Source organism: Dermochelys coriacea, chromosome 15 (genome assembly GCF_009764565.3).
Source record: "Dermochelys coriacea isolate rDerCor1 chromosome 15, rDerCor1.pri.v4, whole genome shotgun sequence".
In the NCBI taxonomy this organism is placed as follows: Eukaryota; Metazoa; Chordata; order Testudines; family Dermochelyidae; genus Dermochelys; species Dermochelys coriacea.
Genome location: NC_050082.1, coordinates 15,314,855 through 15,339,819, shown reverse-complemented (window position 1 = coordinate 15,339,819; position 24,965 = coordinate 15,314,855). Strand labels below are relative to the sequence as shown.

Here is a 24,965-nt window from a genome sequence, read left to right as displayed (position 1 = left end):
TTACCATTTTACAAACATTAGCCTTAACAGCCTTGGCCAGGTAAGCATAGTGGGTAAAATAAGGCAGAGAGAGTAAATGATTTGCCCAATGTCAGAGTAAGGCAATGACAGAAGTCCCCTACCCCAACCCTGCTCTAATCACTTGATCACACTGTCTCATTTGAACACCATGGATTACTGTGCATTATAAACTAGTGAAAGCACACCAGCCTCCATACTCCTGGCTAGAGTTTTTAAGATCACGGACAAGACCTTTCTATGAAAGCTAGCGGCAAGGTCCATCCACCATCTACAGTGCCTCTAAGGAAAATGAGTACTTGTGTCACCTTAGAGACTAATGTGAACCACCAGCATAGAGTTCAGTGTTTTGGAGTGACAGCTTTTCTCTCACTGGTTAGGGGAGAATGAAAGTTTTAAGCTGCAGCCTACCCTCTGCAAGAAAAACTGCAACACATTGAACAGAAGCTGTGGTGCTGACAGACTGACTTGACACTCAGAAGCTAGAAAAGCCAAAGAAATGGGAGAATGGTGCAGCCCATCTATTCTAGCTAAAAAAGACATCCACAAGCTGTGCCAGGTGGTTGTTCCAAAAACTAAAAATCTGCCTAAGTTTTACATTCCCTAAGCTTCACATTTCATCTGCCAAAAACTACAGCATGCTACATTCTTCCTCAGATGACATTTCTCATCACATCAATTTGGCATCTGACCACTTTATAAGGCTGGTTACCACTTTATAAGGCTGGTTGCTATGACAGTACAGAATTTTTTTTTTTTTTAAAAAATCACATAATCAATTAGGAACTAGCCACTTACTTCCTTTCTTTTGTATTACGCTTGTCAGGAACATGAACAGTGTAAACACAAAACATGCAACTTTGTTAACTCCTCACTATCGCAATCATGGAAATGGCCAGCTATGCTAAAAACTTTTCAACATTTTCTACAGATGTTATAGGAACAAGATGTCGGTCTTACTGAATATATTTCCATCTGTCTATATTTATTTTATATTGCCTTTGTCCCAACACCACCCTGAAGCTATCCAGGACAATGGAGTGAAAGATAACGGCAATCCAAATCTGCAGGAATGAGAACAGGGAAACGGACGGAGAGCTGAGTTCTCTGCTTTAAGGAGAAAACATTCCATCACCTACCGCAATCATTTTTAGCTCAAAAAAATAAATAAAAAAATCTCATCATCTTGTACAAGTTATTCATCTGAGAAAGGCAGATTTAGAGACCTACACCATCTCTGATAGATTAACAATATTGCTGGGTGGGTTACGGGAACCATTGTTGTGGCCCCTTGTGGCATGTAGTAGTTTAGATAGCTTGGTGTCCTTTTTCTTTTGTAGAGAAGCAAAGTGTGTGTTGTAAATGGCTTGTCTAGTTTTTGTAAAGTCCAGCCACGAGGAAGTTTGTGTGGAAGGTTGGTTCTTTATGAGAGTATCCAGTTTTGAGAGCTCATTATAATGCATCCGATGAAGTGAGCTGTAGCTCACGAAAGCTTATGCTCTAATAAATTTGTTAGTCTCTAAGGTGCCACAAGTACTCCTTTTCTTTTTGCGAATACAGACTAACACGGCTGCTACTCTGAAACCTGTCATCTCTGATAGTATACCTCCTAATCTAACAGATTAGAAGAAACTTTGCAAATACATACATTGTGCCTGCTGACCTACCAAAGAAAGCTAAGTCTGGTTTAGTTTTTTGGTTAATTATTCCCACGCTCCAAATCTCTTGATTAAATCCTCAAAACAAAAGAATGAAGACAGCTTTTGTACTTAAAGTGACACCATATTTTCCTGTATTTTAGAAGGAAAATTATTTTTGTTTGAAAATTTTGTACGTACTTCACATACAAACACCAACAGTAACAGAAATTAAGAGCAAATACATTTCCAGTTTATATACTTTGTATATTTGACTACACTCATGAGGGTAACTGTTTTGTTCATGGCCAGTTGCACTGGACTCATCCATTAGCCTGTCATCACTACTTAGGCACAGTTCTGTGAGTAGGAAGGTGCTCACATACACATACTTCCCCTGAACCTGCAAGAAGGCATTTACTATAGCTGTAACAGCAAAGCTGAAAGTGAAAAGGCAGCAGCCTGGCATGTGCACAAAGCAGCCCACGCACATTTGGTGGGGCTGCTCTCTATAAGACCCTTTAATCATCAGAGGAGAGCAGAAAAAACAACAGTTCCCACAGATCTGGAAGAGATAATGAAATGTGCACGTATTGGTTATCACTGCTTTCAAGAACATCTTCCTCTTTCATTGCTGATTATGTCTCCTCCACCATCACCTCCTTGCCAATCTCTTCACAGATTTCCACTCTTCCATATCAAACTTGATCTACCCATCCTCTTTCAAGGCTCTACACAGTTCATTCCTTCCTGTCTATAATCTCCACCTATACCTTGATCCCCTCATTCCATATATTTTCAAAAGTCTTCCAGTTAGTGTTTGTTAAGTGCCCTCCCCACCTCTGAAATAAAGCCTGGCTTTTTAGAGATTCATTACCTCAGCAAAACCAAAGAGAAACACGTGGCTAAGTTCAAGATGCAAGATCTTCACCTATAATACAAGAAATTCTGTTCAACTCATAAGAAACCTTAGACCTAGTTACACAGCTTTGAAGCTCCACCTTTGTTTTCAATTATTCTCTATCTATTTTGAATATGCTCTGTTCCATTCCAAGGTACACTGGGCTGTGCTGGGAGTTATTGGTGCAAGTACTCCTGAGGAGTAAATGAATGTTCAACCTCTGAAGAGAGGGACAGGCCCAAGCTCTTGTGCCCTCTCCAAAGTGACAACAGGATCCCATGTCAGTGGTCTGGTTTAGTCAGATTACCAACAGAGCTATGACAATTTACACTAGCTGAGGATCTGTTCCATATGGAAGAATAGTATGAGCATCTTGAAGGGAAAAACTGAGGAATTGTCAAAATTCTATTCAGAACATGGTATGACTGGTGATCTGGTTTTGACAAATCCCCTATGTAGACAGAGGCTTAAGAAATGGTGAGACCTATAGATAACACGCACCTCCCACAACAGCATCTCTGCGCCAAATCCATTTCTCAAAATGTGTTCAATCCCAGTATTTCCAGCCTACATGTGGTTTTCAAATGTTTTAGGATAGATCTAGCATGTTTATACAGATATTTCATTAGAAACTATCCCTTCCTATAACTAATCCATTTTACAAGTATTGCTGGGATGACATTTATAGGAGGAAACTGAAATGGTCTAGTTCTCAGGTTTTTATTCTGCATCAAAATGAAAATGATGTGAGATACGAGAGTTCACAACATTAGTCCTTTGGTCTGCGAGTAATTCAGATACTTGGGGGAGGCTGTATTTCAGTGAGTAATGCAAAGTACCCACAAAAACACTTTGTACACAGACACATACCATCATGTCCAGACCTTTGTTTGCCCATGTGTCCATGGTTGCAAACTTGACCTGGGATAAACCCTGCTCCAATTTTTAAAAAGCTACTTATGGAAGAGCTGGATATGGAATTTCTGAATCAGAGAGAACTTAGTCCCATTATTAGACAACCAATGTTCAGAGTATTGCATTCTGCCAGCTCTCAGCTACTGAATTTCATAGCTGGGCCAGTGTCTGAGCACTGGGATCAAAGTAAAATGTTTGGATATTCTTGTGTGCAAACAGTGTTTGTGTGTGCTTTGCAGGCAACAATTAGGAAAGAATTTTGCTAGATTCTGAGTGTGATTGTATATAGTGATTTTAATAGGTGACTGTGTGAATATGTAATCTGCAGTTATCAACGAGGACTGGGTTCTTTGGCAAGGTGAGTAGTGGTACTTTTAAAATATTTCCTATGAAAATAGCTGTCTCATTTAAAAAAAAAAATCAAAGGGTTTGGACATACCAAAAAAGGGCTATCATTAATTTCCCAGGACCTCAGAACCACCTCTGATTCAAGCTACAGCATTTAAAAAACCCCATAAAGTTACCAGCTACTGTCTATGTATGCTGAAGACTAATAGTGAGTCATTGCTACTGTATACACAGTATGGTCAACTACAAGAAATTTCCTTAGTATTTAGTCTTTCAATTCTGGGACTATGTATTTTAATATGGAGGTGAGGAGACACGGTCAGTCTGGTCTCAGTTGTGAAGGCTTATCCATTTTCTGGGAATTTGGAATTGTGACAGGGTGAAAAAGACCTGGGTTTGATTTTTTTTTTTTTAATATGGCTTTCATCAGGGAACACGTTGTTTATACCAGTAGAACTTTGTCTTCTTTAACAGGGGCCCAGTGGACAAGTTTATTCCTTTTCGAGGCTTAATTTTAAAAAGTTCTAGGGTTGTTGGGTTTTTTTAAATGTAAACAGGAAAAGTGAAGGTTCAAGTAAAGGCAACAAAAATCTCCTTATTTTAGGCCTGGAATGTTGGCAGCTGTCACAAGGGATAATATAATCCATTTTATTCAGGCTTTACATTCCAGCAACCCAGCAAATCAAAACTGGAGCATTAAACTGAAGTATCAAACAACAGGAACAAGGCTCCTCATATGTTTCTATTTTTTATTCTTGTATTTAAGAAAATATAAGAACTATGCTTTCTGCATCCTGAAGAAAACATGGGGATTTACAATAAAAAGTGTTTCCCCTTGAGCACTTGCAAGTTTTGAATGCTGGCCCCAGGGACTAATATACCATATGTAGACTCTGACATCAAGAAAGTACGCATCCAGTAAACAAAGTTTGATTTGTCCACTATTTTTTCCTCTAACACTTTGCAAAAACTGTCAGTTTATTAAGCAGGCTGCTTATACAGGATGATGGCTATACTTACTTTTCCATATAAGCAAGTTACCACAGTTATTAACTCTACTTACTCCAGAAAGTGATGTTAAAGTATCAGCCAGTAACATTCTTGAAAGATAATATGCACTCATATTGATAAGTGTCTCCAATCTTGACTTACCTCAATAAAAAGTCTTGCATTATAATACTTGAGAGAAAGTGAAAATGAAAAAGGGGCTGTATGCAATTTAGTTTCTTACAGATAATAGTCCAAAACAGGAAGTTAAATGATCTAGACTAATTATAGTAGCTGGTTTCAGAGTGGTAGCCATGTTAGTCTGTATCAACAAAAAGAATGGAGTATTTGTGGCCGCTTAGAGACTAACAAATTTATTTGAGCATAAGCTTTCGTGGGCTAAAACCCACTTCATCGGATGCATGCAGTGGAAAATACAGTAGGAAGATATTTATATACATACAGAGAACATGAAAAAATGGATGTTGCCATACCCACTATAACGAGAGTGATCAGTTAAGGTGAACTATTATCAGCAGAAGAAAAAAAAAAACCTTTCGTAGTGATTATCAGGATGGCCCATTATAGTAGCTGGACAACCAGTATGCAAATCAGTTATATCAGCCCAAACTGTCCATTATACCTCTTCTTCGGTTTGGTAACTGAAGCTCTTTGCTGGTTATTAATTTGTTTCTGACAACACCCACAACGTGCCAGAAACAGACTCCTTGTAAAGGCAAATCCAAAGCCCAGTGTTTAGTAAAGTCAATTTGAGGAAGTTACCAAAGATTTCACTTTCTAGCAAATCAATGAAGCATGGTGTAGGATTTTACCAAAGAGAATAATAGCTACATAAAACAAAACAAAAATGTACCTCATTAGCCACATGTTCAGCTTCTCACTCATCCCCAGGCTTCATCCTCATCTGGGCTTGCATCTGTGCAATCATTTCCTGCATGCGACGCAGCTGTGAAGAAAAAAAAAAAAAAAAAAGAAAACACCATCTTTTACACGCAGACTTTGGACAGCTCATGCTCATTCTTTCCCTGAAACTAATGGGGAAAATACCCAGATATACAGAAAGTTGTGAATCTTTTCCTTCCTTGGTGGAGAAAGGGACCCAGTTTCTTTCCCACCCTATATTACAATTTAGTGTTTAATTACATGCTCCATTTCTTACTGATGTATCCCTGTCAAAGATCCTTTTGGCCCAGAGTGTGAAGTCAGGATCATATCAGAGACACATTTCAGGTCAGTAAGCTACACGAGAATCTTGACCATGAGAGCGCGGAAACCAAGATCTTTCAAAGCACATTCGCAGACTTGCAAATTAGCACGCAGATATAACAAAATAGAGGAAAACACCCTCCTTTCCTTTTTGTGTATAGAGGTGCATTCCTGGTAAATCAGCTTTGTTTGTTCCAATACAAGTACTTAGCCCATAATGCCAGAAAGTCAATGGTGATTTTGAAGTTGCTGTTTGGTTTGATTAATTGGATAATGCCCCAGAATTTGAGGAGCACTAGCCAACCCCACTGAAGAAACTGTTTCAAGAGCAAAATAAAAAGATGCTCAATGAAATCTATAGAGAAAGAAAAGGAAAGCCTAGACATATAAGCTAGCAATGTTTAATTTTATGTATTCAACATTTTCTTGGAAATAACTAGTTTGAATGTTTTCATCTTTTTAGAGACACTGATTTGTAGTTTCTATCCCATGAGAAAGCAAGTTGGCGATCTATTATGTAAGATCATTTCTTTTTAAATCATATTTATTTTTCTTTTTAACATTAATTTTAATAAAAGGAACAGACCTTATGAGCCCGATTTTCAAAAACTGCATACAATTACAACTGTACCCACAAATCTGCTATCTGAACTCACAAATGGCCAGTTGCACATTTGTATACGCAGTCATGAAAATTGCACATACAAATGGGGCACGCAATTATATATGCATTTTGTGCTCTTATAATTTTGAAAAAAAAATCAAGCCTTCTAAAATTTGCATGCAAGTTATACATAGATTTATTGTAAATTTGAAGCCACAGAGTGCTTATAAACCAAACAAATTAGATTTTAGAGCAGTAGTCTTATTTTTTTGCTATGGTAGGCAGAACACCAATGTTCCATTAAACAAACAGCAACAATGATAATGCACTGTCGCCAGATACTATTTTAATTTAAGAACGCTAGTCTGAGAATATGGGTTTAATTTATTTTGTGGGAAAGAAAAGAAAGTTATGTTCTAGCCATCTCTCCCTCCCGAAAAGGTAGTCATGCTTTTGTTCTTTACTGATTACTTTATAGGAATGTTACTGTTACAAAATTAAGGGATAATATAAAAAACAGTTTCATTGGTTATTAATCATATTTTAGTTTAAAATAATGCAATGCAGTCTGAAGAAATGAAACATTAAAAAATTTCTAGCATGAATACAAAAGGAAAACATTAACTAGAGAACAGTTATTTTACACGAATGAGTGAATCATATATGGGAGGTTCTATAAATACCCACTTGATCCTCAGCATTTGGGGTTGAGCAATAATTGATTCTATTTGTCTACACAAAGCAGGTAACCAGATCAGAAAAGAGTTACAGTTCCAGAGACACACATTACTTTATTTTGTCTGACCTTAGATAGGGGAGAGAGGAATAGGGAAAGAAAATAAAGGAATATAGCTGAGGTAACCTGAGAAAAGGAGTTTCCCATCTGAACTGTACAGCATTAAACCACATTCATATGTGAAATGAGAAGAAATGTGAAGTCAGTGATGAAATTCTGTAATAGATGAATATATCTCATATCTACCTACATCACCTAGTCAAACATTTAGAACTGTAATACTTCACACGTATATAGACCTTTAATCAGAGATTCTCAACACAGAAGAGTCAAGAAAATGCTAAAAATACAGTGTCACCACCAACCTGTTGTGAAAAACATGATTTTTTTAAAAAATTACTTTTTTCTTGAATAAACACATATGTAATTGAGTAAGTTAATTTTATTTTGTTTTTGCCAGCTGTTTGCTTGAAGCCATCAACACCAATAGGGACAGGCACATGCAAGTTAGCACAAATAGTCCTAAATCCTTATTGCTGTCTTTACAGTAGCATCAGCAGGCTTGGGTTTGTTTGTTTTTTTTAATACATAAAGTCTATGATTATGTACCTGGGTGCTATAGAACCTGAATGACAATTAAAATTGGGATGAGCCTAATGGATGAGAGAAAAGTAGCCACTATAACAAAATAAAAACCCAAAAGAGTTGGTAGAAAAGGGAAGACAAAATGCTTAAAGATTGATTGAACCAAACTATCCTGCCCAAAGCCTCAAAACAAAGCCTTTGAAGACACACTCTCTATATTACTTCATAAACCTCACAAAGCAGATAATTCCTCCTCATTCACCCTAGAACCTTGCCAGCATGAGTAAGGCAGTATAACAATGGTGATAGATTTGGCATGCCAAGGCTCAGCACAGAAAAGGATTTTTGTTTTTTAAAGTTCTTCCAAAGATTTAAACCTTAACCTCTTTGCTTAACCTCTTTTGCTTCAGTTTCCCTCAGAGAAGGATTTTCCTCACGCACTTTCATCAAGTATTTTGAGATCTAGAGATTAAGTACAGTAATGCATTTTCTAGATATCAGGTACTACCCCACATACTATATAGATGCACAGATTAACTAATGGCAAAGTTGCAAAGCCACATTAGTGTTATTTAACAATAGGAGCTTCCTTGGCATTCAATGCCTATTAAGTTAACCATATAATTGTGCGTCCTAGAGTGGTTAGTATAGTATGAAGCTAGTGAAGATAAGTGGGCAATTTCCTTTTGCTGAAACAAACTAACCAAAAACAAAAATAAGGATAAGACACCACCAAATGCAGCCAGTGCAACCATATTTAGAAAGCACAGCTCTGCTCTTCTTGGAGAGCTGCTTCTTGGTCCGCAGACTAACTTCCTTTTCCGAGACTGTGGTATAAGAGATTCCGCCTCCCTGCAAAAGTTACAGATTCTGACCAAAATGACAAGTATCTGATGTACTATAGCACTTTCTACATGAAGAACGTACAATATTTTAGTGGAGCACTGATGGATATCAAGACCTGAAATCTGGCTGTATAAATACTGGCTGAAAAGAAATCTAATAGCTGAATTACACTGGGGGGGCGGGTAAGGAGGAGAGTGTGTGGAAGGACAGGAGCAAGGGTATTAGTATGTGGGGAACAGTTAATTGTTGCTTGAAACACTGCTAAATATACTCCTGATGAAGAGTTCCATATATAAGGATATTTTTCAGTATAGAAATACAGCTCAAGTAGACTTTTCTGTTCACTAAACCAGAATTATATTTACATATATTGATCACTTTCCAAAATCCAATAATGACTCCAAGTTACCAACAATTCATACTATTCCTCATCTCTAGGATAGCTGCATTAGGGTAAAAAAGATTGCAGAGATGTAGCAAATAATTTTTTCCAGGCAAAATGTATTTTTTTTTAAATGATCCATATAGAAAGGCAGTTTTTATGTTAGCTCGTAATGGACGGGGATTACGGTACATTTAACACACCCTTTCAGGCAGGTTGCAGTCACTGGAGAGAGTGGTGTCCATTTGCACCATTGTCTGGAAGCTGACAAGATCATTTCAATCCATTAATTTAGCAATCACACAGCACACAAGATTCAGGGAGAATGAGCTGACCTATATTATACACAAATAAGTGATGCTCAGTCTCTTACGCCATTTATCTTTAGGAGTGAGGCAAGAATGAAAGAACCACTCCTGAATGGTACAGTTTTAAGTGGACTTACTTTCTTTCCCTCTCCTCATAAGAATGAAAAGAAATGAGCAACCAGTGTATTGTGTATACAACACACACTTTTCCTCCTGTTGCTTCAAGATGAGAGCACTCAAGACACCACAGTTCAAACTTCATATCTAGTCTCTTGCTCCCTATCTTGGCATGGAGTGAGAGGCAGCATACTCTGATCTTATTTGACACTGCAGCAAATCTCTTGCTGATGCAGAAGCAGCATTGACATGCTATGCAGGGAGCACACATTCACCCCCAAGAGAAGAACGGATGCTGTAACACCAAACCCCAAAGAGGAGAGGCAAATCAAGGGCAAAAAAAGGCAAAAAGGAGGAACATGTTTGGAAATCCTCTAGAAACACAATTCCTGACAATGCCCAAAAAGCAGAAGTCAAAGGACCAAACTTAGCCTTAGTGTAAACTCCATCTACTTTACTGGAGAAAGAGCTCCTCACACTATGGCTGAATTTAGCTCTAAGTGTCACATTATTCTTGATGGCAGTGCAACAATAACATGGAGAGGAATCAGACATTTCACATGAGAGTTAAGAGTATAGACACTGATACAACTTTGTATTACATGGTGGATTATTCCCATTACTGCATGTTTTGGCTAGAACACAAAACCAGCCAGAGCCTTGCACACTGCAGACTCTTGCTTGAGTAATACTTAGGCAACGGGCCCCACAGATGGAAGAGAAAAGGAAATGGTAAGAACTCAGCAACATTCACTTTCCAGTAAGACAGTTCATTTTTCAAACAAATAGCCAGGTCCTTCTTAACAACAAAATTTAGATGAGAAGGGGGCTGTAGGAAGAAAATAATATGAAGAAATAGAACTTAAGGCTGTGGACCTTCAGTAACTTCAAGATGTTCCCACGGTATTTGCCGTGTTTGTTAAAAATACCTTCAATACCAAAGAATGCAACTAATCCTGTTAAGTAAGGCCAAGAAAAATATGCTCCACTCAAATAATTATATTGCAAAAAAGGATTTCCATCAAGAGAAATGTTTTGCTTATGGGACTCTCTGGAATTATAAATACTACACAAGTACTCCTTTTCTTTTTACATTTATAAAATAAGACAAGTCACTGTATTCACAGCCACTGCACTTTACCGGCAGCGAGTATCATTTCTTACTTGGAACTATGACTGTTAAACTGGTTTCAACAAGTAACTTTTTAAAAGGCAAAATATATTGTTCAAAGATTATGTCAACATCATCATTCTATTCTCCACAGGACTGGCACTGCTAATCAGGTTTTTTTTTTTTCCTGATGGTTTTCTTTTCATCCTGTTCTCCAAGGATAAAAACTATTTCACTCCACAGAGGAAAGCGTAAGACTGAATTTAATACTACATCCTCTTACCACTGCAGAAGGACTATAGCTTACCAAAGAAAAAGGTATTACACTTTAAGGATACTTTTATCTATGGTCTTTAGAGCTTCATCTAACTGTCATGTTAGCCTTTTCATGCAAACATTAAATACTTCCCAAAATACTTACATCTTACTGTATAAATATGGTAAAATGAGTTTACATAGCGTTATCAGGTATTGGGATGTCTGTCAGAATGGGGCCAAGCAAATGGAGAAGACTGCCCCTTTGTGGTGTATTTCTCACACCGTAACCTATTATCTGATGACACACTGGGAGATCAAGGAACAGAGACAAATCAGAAAGCTAGGCGAGGCCAATAGGGGAAAACAAAGAACAACTAATCCAATTGTGAGTGTTAAGTATTACAGGGTGTTCAATTTATTGCAGGTCAGCATGACTTTGAATAAGTAATTTACATTAGCATACCATCTTTCACCTAAGGATTTCAAAAACTTTTGAAAAAATACTGTGTGTTATTTGACAGGTGGGAAAACTAAGGCAGAGAGAAGCAAAGTGAACTGCCTACAGTCTTATGATGAGTTAGTTGCAGAATTAGGGATAGAATCCATGCCCCTGATGCCTCAATGAACTGGGCCTAAGTGTCATTTTCAAAAGTGCCTCAGATATTTTTTTTTTTTTTTTTTTTTTGCAAGTTTACCTTTTACGCTTCTCATTCTCATTAACAAGGGAAGCATTTCAGAACGTGACATAACAGGGTAAGTTGCTCCAAGTAGTCTCGGCCACACTTTATTGGAAAAGCTATTGGGGCTGTTAATAGCAAAAAGTCACAACAAATAATTTGTACTGTAATATATTTACAGAAAGGAAAGCAAACACCATTACTTTCTTCTCTCTACTCCCTTCCCTCAAAAAACCAGGTCATTTACACTTGGAGACTGACCGAAAAAAACAACTCAACTGTCTGCAAAAAAGCAAAAATTAAATCTATACATGTCAAAAATGGTCTTGTAATTTGGCTGAAGAATCTATTTTAGAGATTAATGACTCAAACTGGCCGAGGAACATGTCTTTTGATATAATAAAGGATCATTATTTAGCAGAAATCATGCCTTGATAATGATGATCCTGGCACATCCCCAAACCTTCATTCCCTCTGGGGTTATATAACCCTGCAGAACTGTAAATAGAACTTCAAGCACGGTTACTGATCGGAATGCAAAACAGAAGGGGAAATGACTGTTTGTTTTCTCAGCAAAGGCCAAGGAATGTAAGCCCATTTCCTCTGCACCTCTTTCCCCGCACAGTCCTCCCCAACTTGAATCTCAGACTGCCTTGGCGATGAAGAGATTTCATACCAGCTTGAGTATAGAAGACTCAGCAAAGCCTCTCTATCTTTTAAGGCAGTGGTTTTCAAACCTTTTTTCTGGAGACCCAGTTGAAGAAAATTCTTGATGCCCACGCCCAATAGAGCTGGGGATGAGGGGTTTGGGATGTGGGAGGGGCTCAGAGCTGGGGCAGAGGGTTGGGGTCCAGGGGTGAGGGCTGCGGGGTGGGGTCAGGGATGAGGGGTTTGAGGTACAGGAGGGGGCTCCAGGTTTGTGGGGGCTCAGGGCTGGGGCAGGGGTGCAGGAGGGGGTCAGAGCTCTGGGCTGGGTGTGCAGGCTCTGGGGGGGCCAGGGATGAGGCATTTGGGATGCAGGAAGGGGCTCTGGGTTGGGGGGGTTCAGAGCTGGGGATTTGGGGTGCAGGGTTACTCCAGGGGCCCCCAGTCAGCGGCACAGTGGGGGTGCTAAGGCACGCTTCCTGTCTGCCCTTGCACTGCGGATCACGCTGCGCCCCGGAAGCAGCCAGCAGTAGGTCCAGTTCCTAGGAGGAGGCGCAACAAGAGGCTCCCCGTGGCTCTCGCCCACAGGCACCACCCCAGACAATGGAAGTGTGGAGCAGGGGCTCGGGGCGGGTGAAGCACGCGGAGCCCTGTGGCCCTCTCGCCTAAGAGCCGGACTTGCTGTTGGACGCTTCCAGGGCGCAAAGCAGTGTCGGAACAGGTAGGGACTAGCCTGTCTTTGCCGGGCAGCACCACCGACAGGACTTTTAACGGTCTGGTCGGCAGTACTGACCAAAGCTACCGCAACCCAGCACCTTACATTCCGCGACCTGCTACTGGGTCACAACCCACAGTTTGAAAACCACTGTTTTAAGGGACAGCAGACAGTCGACATTTAAATCTATTTGTTTTATCAAGTTTCAGCCTAATCCTTCACAACCTTAACAGTAGTTATGTAGAGGTTATTAGTTCCACTGAGAACTTTTAGAGATTGTCCTCCAAGAACTTCAAAGTCTTCATCATCTCTTTGGCCACATACAGGCAAACAAGTAGAAATAGTAGTTAGTCACTTAACTTCTCTCTAAATCTAAACCTCTAAATGTAATAGGAAAAACACTGGCAAATTATGTTCTTGATACTTTCAAAGCAGTCACCATGTTAGCCTGTTGTTCCCTTAGTCTGGTAATCAGTAAACAGGATGCAGTTAATTTATGTACATTGTTCTTGGAGAAATGTCACCATCACCAATGCAGCTCCACCAGTGAAAGTGCTAGCACTGACAGAACACAGGTTTATAACGATGTTTTTAACACCATACTGAAATAACATTGTGGAAAAAACACTGGAGTCCCATCTTCAGCAGTGTTCCCACTACCACCACCACTATTGGTAGTGGAACCATGGGGGATTTCCCCCAAAAGGAAGTTTTTAAACAGCCAGAGAAGACAGTAAGGCAGGTAACAGGATTCAGTCTTAACAGGCATGCTATAAAGAAAGATGGAAACATGGAGACTGAAATATTAGCATTTCATGGACTTCTGGCTGGATGTAGAAGTCCTGAGACTGCCTTTGGTCGCAGAAATATGCATCCAACCATTTATAGAATTGCTATCTTTAATCTGGCCTGAAACTAGTCTCTATTAGCTCTGCCCCCTTTTAATCATGACTTTCTTCCATTCACACACTGTGACCTGGGGTCAAACTGCATTGAGTAAATGAATGCTGCTCTCTGAAAGATTGATAGCGAAACACCTCCATGTCCCATTAAAATGACCAATTATATGGCTGTAGTACTTGAACCTAAATACTGTGCCAACAGTCTCTGGTGTCAAGAGTTCTGATTCAATGCTACATCTATATGCTGGAAATTTTAAGACCTAAATAAACATCAATTTCACACCAAAACAACAATTACAGATTCAACACTCTCATTCTCTGAAGTGACTGGTACAAAAGAAAATAATCAGCAATATAGTTGAATACGTGATTTTTTTTAAGGTCAAGCTCAACAAGATTAAAAATGGAAGACAAAAGTAAGGGATCAGAGACCAAACTGTAGGAGTATGGAAACTGATGGGTACAGCCTAAAGGACACTTTCCCTGACTCATCCAGGTGTGCTCAGGTAAAGTAGGCATCTCCATCTTTCCTCAGAGTTGCTCAGCCTTGACCGATGGTCTTTTCCCCCGCACTCTTTTAGAAATGGTTTTTATATTATAATGTAAGATCTAAGATCAATAATATTCTTCTGTGTGAAGCAACAAGATCCAACATTGTCATACCAGGTACCTGCTTATGCCAAGGTCCCTGTGTCTCAATTGAACTCTGACAAATACATAGCTGGCATCAGTCTGGCTCACCTACACATTAATATTGTTAAAATAGGTATTAGAATTAGAATTATTGTATTTATTATTTAGATTTTTTTGAATGCTTGTGAGTTGCTGCATGCATTAATCTCATTTATAACATCTGTATTCCATATTGTAAGGTAATATTTGAGTGGTTTTATTGTAAGCTTCTGTGACTGTGTAAATCACCAGAGAGGAGAAAGACATTAACGAGTATGAAGGGCTGATCTTCAACAGAAGATGTTACGTTCTTCCCAGTAGGAAAGGTTCATCGGCACCAGACAGACTATTGTAGGATGTTAAAGGGGACAAAAGACATTTGTTGCTCTGCCCCCCATGAAGCTGAGTCATGGAAGTGGATTCTTCCCATCAGCTGAATTTGCAGGTCAGAGTACATGGCAAGAGGGGGATAAAAACCCCAAACAAAAGGAATTTGCTATCTCTATTCTGCCTGAGCTCCAGGGAGCAAGGTTTTCCTAGGCATAAGCAAGAGATCCCCAGCTGCTTTACTTGGGTAAGCCCTAAAGGTCACAGAAGCTTTTATTATCCATAAACTCTATATCACCTTATGGAATTTAAGATTGTAAGTCATTTGTGTACTAATGTTTACCTGCTTTACCCTTGCAAGTAACCAATTTCCTCTTCCTATTTATTAAATCTTTATATAGTTTATTATAGGATTGGCCACAGAAGTGGTCTTTGGTCTGAGATCTAAGGTGCAACTGATCTGGGACAAGAGACTGGTCCTTTGGGACTGGGAGTAACCTGAAGTAACAAGAATATTGCCGTGTTCCTTGGTGTAAGGGACCAACTATCACAAAGGTACGTTCACCTGGGTGGCAAGACAGACCCAAGGAGACTGAGAGACGAAGTGCATGAGGTAATATCTTTTATTGGACCAACTTCTGTTGGTGAGAGAGACAAGCTTTCGAGTTTGAAGAAGAGTTCTGTTAAAGCTCATCTCTCTCACCAACAGAAATTGGTCCAATAAAAGATATTACTTCACCCACCTTGCCTCTCATATCTTGGGACTAACATGGTTACAACAACATTGCATACTCCGTGTTTAGGTTACTATAGTGCCTGAGGAGCTTACCCTTAATAATTGGTTAGTGAAATCTACGCATAGAGTTCATAGCCAAGTTGGGGTTTGTGCCGTGGTTCCTAACATTCTGCCTGGAGGTTGGTACTCATGCTCTCAAGTCGTTGCAGTCAGCATTACAGAAGGTACAAGGGGTGCATTTATTTTAAATATGTTTGTACAGACCACATACTCTGGGATAACATGCATCTCATTTAGAATAACAATCTTAACTGTGAACTATCTATCCCGAAGTCTTATTTGAAAGAAACAAACAGAGCTATCACAAGTAAATGAGTCTGAGTGTTTAACCAAAAAGCAGGGATCATATTTTAAAAAAAAATAAACACTTCAGTTGCAAATGCAAGATATGCACCTGCAAGCAAGGAATTGTGTACACAGCACACACAATATACAAGTAACTGCACAAAATGCAATTAATTTGCATGTACAATTTAGGTCCCCCACATTCTTCAAACTAAACCCTTAAAGTCTTTTGCCCATGACCCGAAGTGCAGAAATCAGGAGAAAAAACTATCTGCAGCCAGTCTAAATATTCAATTTCACTGTTTTACTGCACAAATACTTATTTTTCCTACTGTAGGAGATCTCTATTGATATATCATACAGATACGGATATATGTATCGTTTAATTACAGGTTTTGTAATGAATCAAAAGAGAAATTTGTTACAATGCATCCTTACCTCAGCCTCTTTCTGCTGGAGGATTCTATCCTTGTCTACAACTTCTTCTTCAACAGGCCTACCAAACACAAACACACATCATGCAGGTTTCAGAGTAGCAGCCGTGATAGTCTGTATCCGCAAAAAGAAGAGGATGACTTGTGGCACCTTAGAGACTAACAAATTTATCTGAGCATAAGCTTTCGTAAGCTACAGCTCACTCATTGGATGCATCCGATGAAGTGAGCTGTAGCTCACGAAAGCTTATGCTCAGATAAATTTGTTAGTCTCTAAGGTGCCACAAGTCATCCTCTTCTTTTTACACATCATACAGTGTAGGCATGGAAAAAGAAAGTATAAGACAGACATGGAAGAGAAAAAGTACACACAGTCCCTGAGAATAGATTCAAGGCTCAAGTTTGGGCCATACAGAGAGAACAAGATTGATTGCATGCTTTCTTACAAGGGAGTGGATGAGAAAGACTTGTTGCTTTAAGAAGCTATACTAAGCAACACTTCATATTGTCTAGCTCCTTCAAATTTCTTCCCAACTAGATTTCTCACTCCCATCTTCTCTTTCTCCTACTATTTCATACAAGGTGTTTCCTGCACTCTCATCCCTTGTTCTTTCATTTATTGCAATTGAGACATTTTCTTTGCCATCCTTCCATGGTATCACTGCAGTAATAAAACAAAGCTATGGCATGATACAATGATGTCAATTTTCTTTCTTTTTGAAAATAAATGTTTGGTAATTAATAAGCATTTCAAAGTAAAGCTGTGGAGAGGAATAGATTGTCTGTCATCAGGAAGATGCAACACCAACAGATATGTTCCTCATACTAGAAAGAAACAAAGCTTGTGAAGGGTACAAAATTTATGACAAAAAGTGATAGCAAATGGGTTTAATTATAGAATGGTAATGAAACATGCTAAACTGAAATAAGGAAACATGGAAAGAAAGTCTATTCAAGCTAAGCATGTCTGTCTAGCTGTATATCCATTACTACTGAACAAGGCAAAGTAAAATAGAAAGCTTAAAGAAAATATATTCCACAAACCCTTGGCCAATGTGTCAGTCTTACACTTAAAAAGCGAAACACCATCCATCCTGAGCTTCACAGGTTGGGTCTCCGTTTAATACCCCAGTCCTTTATAGGGACTATTAAAGGGGGAACCCCCATCATATTTACTATTCACTGCTTCTATATGCATTTTTAGGTTAAAAATGAGGGGAGGAGGAAGGAGAAAGGGTATGCAAACGGGACCAACCAAGCCAGTAATTCGTAGTTGTGGTATTTACCTAGCTGTCATTCTTTATTAAATGATCCCTGTTAAAGTTATTTCCAGAAATTCTCTAATGGTGCATTTCAGTGCTGCATCTCAGAGAAGAACGGTGAGCTAAAGAGAGAGAATGGCAGGGAAAGAGAATCTGTCCAATAGCACAAGTGAAAAATGACAGAATCAACAGAAGCAAAGCCCAAAGGCGCTCATACTCACTTGCCGGTGCGTTTTAATCTCTCCGATCGGAAGTTCTCATAGTGCAAATCTTGAGTCACTTCCTGCAGGTCCTGCATGTGTGTTCTGGAACAGGTAAAGGAATAATATTTTACATTTTTTGCCAAAGCGTTAATCACCCTCTTCAATTCATGGTTTCTATTACAAAAATCACTATATTTATTTGGGACTAAATCCTTAACTGGAACATTAATACCCACACCATGTTTTGTTTTGTTTTGTTTTTTAAATGGGGCTTAAGTTTCTCTCTTCCTGAAAATTACCTTCAAAAACAAGAAAAATTCTGCTGTCCATCATTGTCCACAACTTCAGAGGAGTTGTTTGCAGTAATCTCCAAATTGTAGTAACCCTTGCCTTTGCATTATGTTTAGCATTCAAGAGATATTTTTAGAAATTATGTCCTAAAATACAGTTTATAACTTCAGATTAGGTAGAGCTCCTTAGCAATATCCAAGAATTTTCAACTCTCAAAAGAACATTCATCAAAGCTGACCACCAGAGGGCGATCTCTGACTAGCAGAGGCTCTACTTACTATACCAGGACTCTGCACTGAAACTGAATTTCCAGTAACAGAAAGTTACCATAAAGAAAAGCAGTACTTGTGGCACCTTAGAGACTAACAAATTTATTAGAGCATAAGCTTTCGTGAGCTACAGCTCACTTCATCAGATGCATTTCACGAAAGCTTATGCTCTAATAAATTTGTTAGTCTCTAAGGTGCCACAAGTACTCCTTTTCTTTTTGCGAATACAGACTAACACGGCTGCTACTCTGAAACCAGAAAGTTACCATAATAAACTTTCATTTAAAAAAGTTACATAGCTAAATTATACATACAAGATATAGTCATAAATCAGGTTTATTGTATTTAAGTGGCACTTTCTAGATCGTCAGGGCTTAAGACTTAATCTATCCTGATCTCTATCTTAGCGTATTTAAATATACAAATCAATGAGAAAAATTTAGTCTTCCTGCTGCAACATTCTACTTAAAAGAAACCCTCAAACTTACAAGTTACACTCTGACCCATCAGCGCATGAGGGATATAAAAAGACAGAGCGGTACAAGTGAACACTATACAATGTGAATCACAGCAAACAAGGGTGGAGTTTTTGAGGGTGTGGAAGTAAACTAAGCACAGCAGTAAAGATCGGTGAACTGGAAGAAAGGAGAGAATGATTCTCCATGAGTACACGCCTAAGTAAGTGCTACCAAACAAGACAGAAGTGGTAACAGGTTAATTTTAAAGCACACTGCCATCATTCATCACAAAGGTGTAACAGCATAGCTGTCAGCCTAATGCGAGTCAAACTGTAGACCACTCTCTCACTGAAGACAACAAACACTTAAAAGCTTTCTGACCAAATTTAGAACTGAAAGCAAGGGAAGAATAACACTGGCTTCAGACATGTCTAGTGCAGGTGATGTGCAAGCTCCCCCTTACGTGCAGCTATGCCAAAGCAACTTAATCCATACCTTCAATAGCCCTGCGCTATTCCATTACTGGACCTCCACTGAGCAGAGAGTGCTAGTTATGTCCAATATGAATCTGGATTGACCTTAGCCCCATAAGTGCCCATCTAAGATGATTACAATATGATCAAATAAGAGAATCTCTTATGCCAAAAGTCTTTGTGAAAAAGCATTTGGTGACATATAATTCATGGAGTGAAGTGAGGGGGTGGTTATACTACTATTATGCTTTCTGAATTAAACAGATGCAACAATTCCTTTATAAAATACAATATTAACAATGATAAATCCAAACACACTGTCATGGGCTATGATTAGTATTTGTAATTTGTATTGAGATAAAGCCTGGAGGCCCTTAAGCCTCAATCCCACTAGCTCTTCTGCACAGGTGGACACTTGCACACCCAAGGAACCATGTGCAGGACAATGTCTATGTCTGCTACAGGAATCTTTAGGTATTGTAAAGATGCCATTGAACATCTTAAAACATCCTTAAATTACACCACATGAAAGAAGCAAAAAAGTGAAACATCAGTCTAAGTAGACTTAAACTCCATGGTATACTATAAGCCATCTTGACCTGTGGAAAATTTTCTTTATGCTCTAAATTTTACTAGTAGCTTAATTAGGCCCAAGAAAGGATGCTACAGATAACCAATCAACTCTTAAAGTTAATACAAACAGCATTTTTTTAAAACCCATCACAGGGAAGTAAGCAGCAAAGAAGTCATCACATATACTTACTTGTAATCATCACATAGTTAAATGTACAGGCTGCATTTTGTACATCATTTTTCCTTGCTATGGGCAAATGAATCCAAAAATAGAGAAAGCAAAAGTAATATGGCTAGAATGAAATGAAGTCTATGTACATAAATGAAAAAAAATCCATCAGGACACCTCCTGATTCAACAGATACGTAATGCCAAAGATTAAACACATGCCTTTACTTACACCAGCATTGTGCGCAATTTAAGGAAGTCATTGTGCTCTGGATTCTCAACCTCAACCACTCCCCAAGGGTAAAGGCGACCTCGGATTTTTTTTCCTTTCACCTCAATAAGTTGGTTGGACCCAATAACAGCAAAGGGAATGCTAGCCTAGATGAGACAACCGAGCAAAAGCAACGTAAGTTCTCGAGAAGCACAGAAATACATTTCAGTATTGAAGGGAAAAGGAAAAAAATGTTACCAAACCAATGCAACTAAACCCATTAGCATCAGAGAACAGAACATTGCCTATTCCTATACCTTATGCTGTACATAACTCCTCAGTAATAATAACTGTAATCTTGTTATTATGTTATGATATGTTTTGTCCTGTGTAAAGGAAAATTATTTACAGGTTATTGGTTTTTTTGTTTTCAGTTAGAACTCTTTATTGTTTTAGGAGCTTTTTGCTTTTGTTGAAGCACAGGTCACACATGGCCTATCATCTGACATAAATAGCCCAAGGAAATTTGCCAGTTAAAGTTGAAAAACAGAATAGAGAGTTAGGATGATGGATAACAGATAGCTAGAGACATTCACAGTTTAAGGCACATTGTAAAGTGTTTATGCAATGATACCTGTAACACAGACATGAGTGAAATAAATTAAGATCTTCATTACTGATTTAGTTTTGTGAGAGGCAAGAAGTGAAGTATGACAGTCAGTCAGATACCTTTGCCTCTCTCTCCTCTGATCTTATTTCAAATTCTGGATTAAGTCAGAGAGGACTGGCATCTCATTCTAGCATCTAGTGGACATCTGCCTACATTTTAAAAAGTCACAAATTTTCAACAAATACATTATAACTGAATATAATATCTGTAAGAATCCTGTAGCTTTATAAAAAATAGTTAAAATAAAATGATCAGTCTTTTCAAATATCAAGTGAAGAACTCACCTTCAAAACCCTGGTCTGTTCTTTGAACTCCTCATCTTCATCAGAGTCTGCATCAGGCAACTGGTAAATCCTAATGCCATGCTCAGCAATCTCATCCAGAACCTGAAGAATTTGCGGGGGGGGGGGAAGGGTGCGCACGGGAGGTGCACAAATTGGAAAGAGAAAGATAACAATCAAGTTTCTATCTGGCTAGAGATCCACTATAGGTTTTAAGTAGATATCTTTGATGTACAGGTCTGCCATCCAAATTCTCTTATCTCCAGAATAGGAAATTCAGAGTATGTTTTCTACTCTTAAATAGCTTGACCAAGCAACAAAGTCAGTCATTAAAACAATTTACATTTGGTCTTTGGTTTTGTATACTTACCCACCTGGCGATTACCTGAAACTGTTTTAGCTTCATTGGGAATCTGCTTCTACCTTAAAACTTCCATTGTGATACAATGTTGTTGTAGTCGTGGTCCCAGGATATTAAGAGAGACAAGGGAGGTGAGGTAATATCCTCACCCATCTAGTCTCTACCTTAAAACTGTATTTTCACCTTTTATCTTCCGTCACTAAATGGAGGCTACCTGGACTTTCAGTCCACGAATAGCTTAAGAAGGACGGCACAAAAATAGGTAAGTGTCCATTTAGAGAGCAGTAGTTTCAGGTATAGGAAACTAACAATTGGGAAATAATTACACAATCTTGAGAAGGTTGGAGGAAATCCTTTGTAGGACTTTCTCACACAAATTTCATTTTAGCCTGACAAAATTATGTCTCCATACCTGAAAGCACTGAAGGGCTTTGTTAATTAATGTAGGTTCGCTTTTTGAGCAGGGTAGGAAACACACACTGATGCAGAGTGTCAGAAATAAACTGAAAGTTTCTAAAATTAACTTTCACTGAATTATTTACAATTTTAAAAAGCCAAGGGCTACAAATGGTTAAATATGAATGACAGCTCTGCCACCTATGTCCCCATTACTCAAGGAGATCTAGATTTGGGACATCAAAGTGCATGGTGAGATATTCTCAAGCTCATTTTACTGTATGTTTATATCATGCTGGCACCCAAATAAAATAATTAAGCTTAAATGTAAACAAGCTGATTCAAACAGCTTCTAAATTCAGTAGTTTATATGGTGAGAGTTCACTGAATTTGAAGTTTTAATTAAAAAAAAAAAAAAACCATCCTGCTATTACCAGGCGCTTAATCAATGGATTTGAACTTGACTTCAAAGAATTCAGTTTATTAACATACTAAAGTTGGAACTCATCACTTGCTATGGATATTAACCTTATTAACAAAAAATAGCACTATATTCTTGCAAGCATCTTTATAGAGATTAAGAGAGGCATGGCACCTGCCCCAGAGTGTTTACAATCAAAGATAAAAATGGGTCTTAAAGACCAAGAACGAACAGGGGTATTGAAGAGACAGCAAGAAGTTAAAAATAATATTACCTATAGAACAAGCAAATCATTAACACAGTGGATGTATACATATTGCCCTGCCTCTGTCTGGGAAGCTGGAGCAGACAACACATAAGTAACAGTCAATGGTAAAAAGCAAGGACCAGAAGTGGATTTTGAGAAGATATTCATTACTTACAGCTTCAAAAAATAGCAAGCACATATCATAATGTGTGCATCCATTATATATTTTATATGCTATATATTCAAAAATGGAACAAATGCTAAATTAAGTTTTATATCACCTAATCTGTAACTGTAATTAAGTCCATGTCCCACTTAGAGGATTTTGAATTACTTTCTTTCTCCATTTTAACAGTGAAAGATATCCTCACACAATTCTCTTTATTGTAACTAATGTCTGGGATTAACAAACACTAATCTGTACTTCTGTATACATACTTTTCCTAATGAAATCCCTGCAGGGGTAAACAGCTAGCTTAACTCTAGATCTCTGGAAGTATCAAAAGGTAATACTATTTAATTTTCCCTTCAAAACAGAGGAGAACACTTCCACTGTGATCCTATAAACTATTTATAAAAAAAAAAAAGCCTGAAATGAGAATTTCCTCCTTCTATAACATTGAGGAGATTCAGTTCAGAGAAAAGGAAGTGTTCTTAGCATCACTGAAAAGAACATTTACCTCTTCGGTGGAAAGTCAGCATCCCATCTTCAAAGTTACCTTGGATGCTCCAGACAACCCAGGAACTGTGACTGTAGAAACCACCCAACTGGTATTCCAGTGGCTACAGCTACACTAGCAAGTTAGTGTCTGTTTAAAATAGCAGTGCAACTCCAATGGTTAAAGCCGTAGCGTAGACCAGGCTAAGGCCTCCACGTCAAGAAAGCAAGTTTTCACAACACAGTGGTAAAGGCACTGAAGTCCTGTCCACATAAGTGCTTACACTTTAATTAGCACTGATGTAACTGCACCAGTGTTGAAATAGGTACTAAATTAGCTAGCATAGATGCAGCTACTGAGTCCACAAGAGATCTTGCTATGGAGCCTGCATCAATATCATTTGTTCCTTTGAGTTTCTGTTATAATGGTACCCAATAAATCTGTTATAGGAGAAACTCATTCTACAGTTTGTATAACCCAAGTTTAAATGACTTTTAAGCCTTTTGTTAATCCAGGGTGGGGGCTGAGGGAACACGTACAAGAGTGACCCTTATGTATCTACCACCATTATTCCTAGGATCTTTTCTTCCTGTGCAGAGTGTAAACCATCATTTTCAATGTAAAATATAATGAACCTGAACTCACAGCAGCTCTGCAGTACCTACATGGAGGTCCCCATACCTGCAACCTTCTAAACTTTTAGAAGAAAAAAATATGCCAAATAAGCTATGCGCCACATTTTAATAACAGAATCTGAATATCTAAAGGGTTATGTCTTGGGTTTAAAATTTGGAAGTAATGTTAGTTTAGAAAAATTGAAGTACAGCTTTCAATTATTTTATTTATTTTTTATTAGAAAGGAGGATTTTAAGTATCAAAACTAGCTCAAGTCCACAACAAAAGAGCAACTAGTTAAGAGGAAAAACATTTTGATAGGGGAACTGTTAACCCCATTTCAACTAAAGACAATATATAACAGCAAGGGATACTAGCTTGGAGCCATATCAATCTAGAGGTTAATACTGTTTTGCAGAATGCAACCCAACAATTTATTGGAGTTTACAGTATCCCCTAACAATGAGACATGAACAGCGGGTATAGGTGAAGCAGTATTGCAGTTTGTTGCTTCTATGTAGATGCATGGAAAAAGAAAGCACATTTAGCCTGAGTGAGATTTGAGAGATAAAAATGCAGCTGAAACAATAGAGGGAAAGCCAACAACAAGGGGTGCTAGAATATATTACAGCTGTTAAACCTAGTGCTTTCCTGGGAGGAAAAAGAATTGCAATAAAAACAAACTGTATTTTATGGTTTCAACAATGAAACAGCATTTTGCGTCTTGAAATCTCAGTTTTATTGGCCTCAGGGGGTTCTGTGTTCCTACAGATTAGCATTCCCATGGGAAATTAAAAAAGTCAAAATACTTGTTCCCCTCTCATGAAATCATTCTTTTGAGCAGGTTTCCTTAGTGGCTTTACATGGCACAGCTTGTGAAACCGCCTTGCAGTTCTTCCCACTCAAGAGTTTCTTAAAAAAAAAAAAAAAACACACAACTTTGAATTCCAGCAAGACAAAACAGGAATTACTCC

At 38.3% G+C, this 24,965-nt stretch overlaps 1 protein-coding gene across 5 annotated transcripts in view; it reads right to left on the bottom strand.

Annotated features, from left to right (window-relative positions):
* The window catches only part of LOC119843484 (septin-2), a 92,581-nt gene that overhangs the window by 9,701 nt on the left and 57,915 nt on the right, over positions 1–24,965 (bottom strand). For all 5 annotated transcript variants that reach the window (XM_038372732.2, XM_043498075.1, XM_038372731.1 and 2 more), the window contains exons 8-12: positions 21,296–21,397; positions 20,363–20,508; positions 17,917–18,000; positions 16,438–16,495; positions 5,681–5,773 (exon numbers count right to left, since the gene is read on the bottom strand). In XM_038372732.2, the coding sequence (XP_038228660.1) occupies positions 5,705–5,773; positions 16,438–16,495; positions 17,917–18,000; positions 20,363–20,508; positions 21,296–21,397 (459 nt within the window). In that variant the 3' untranslated portion in view covers positions 5,681–5,704. The remainder of the gene's footprint in view (positions 1–5,680; positions 5,774–16,437; positions 16,496–17,916; positions 18,001–20,362; positions 20,509–21,295; positions 21,398–24,965) is intronic.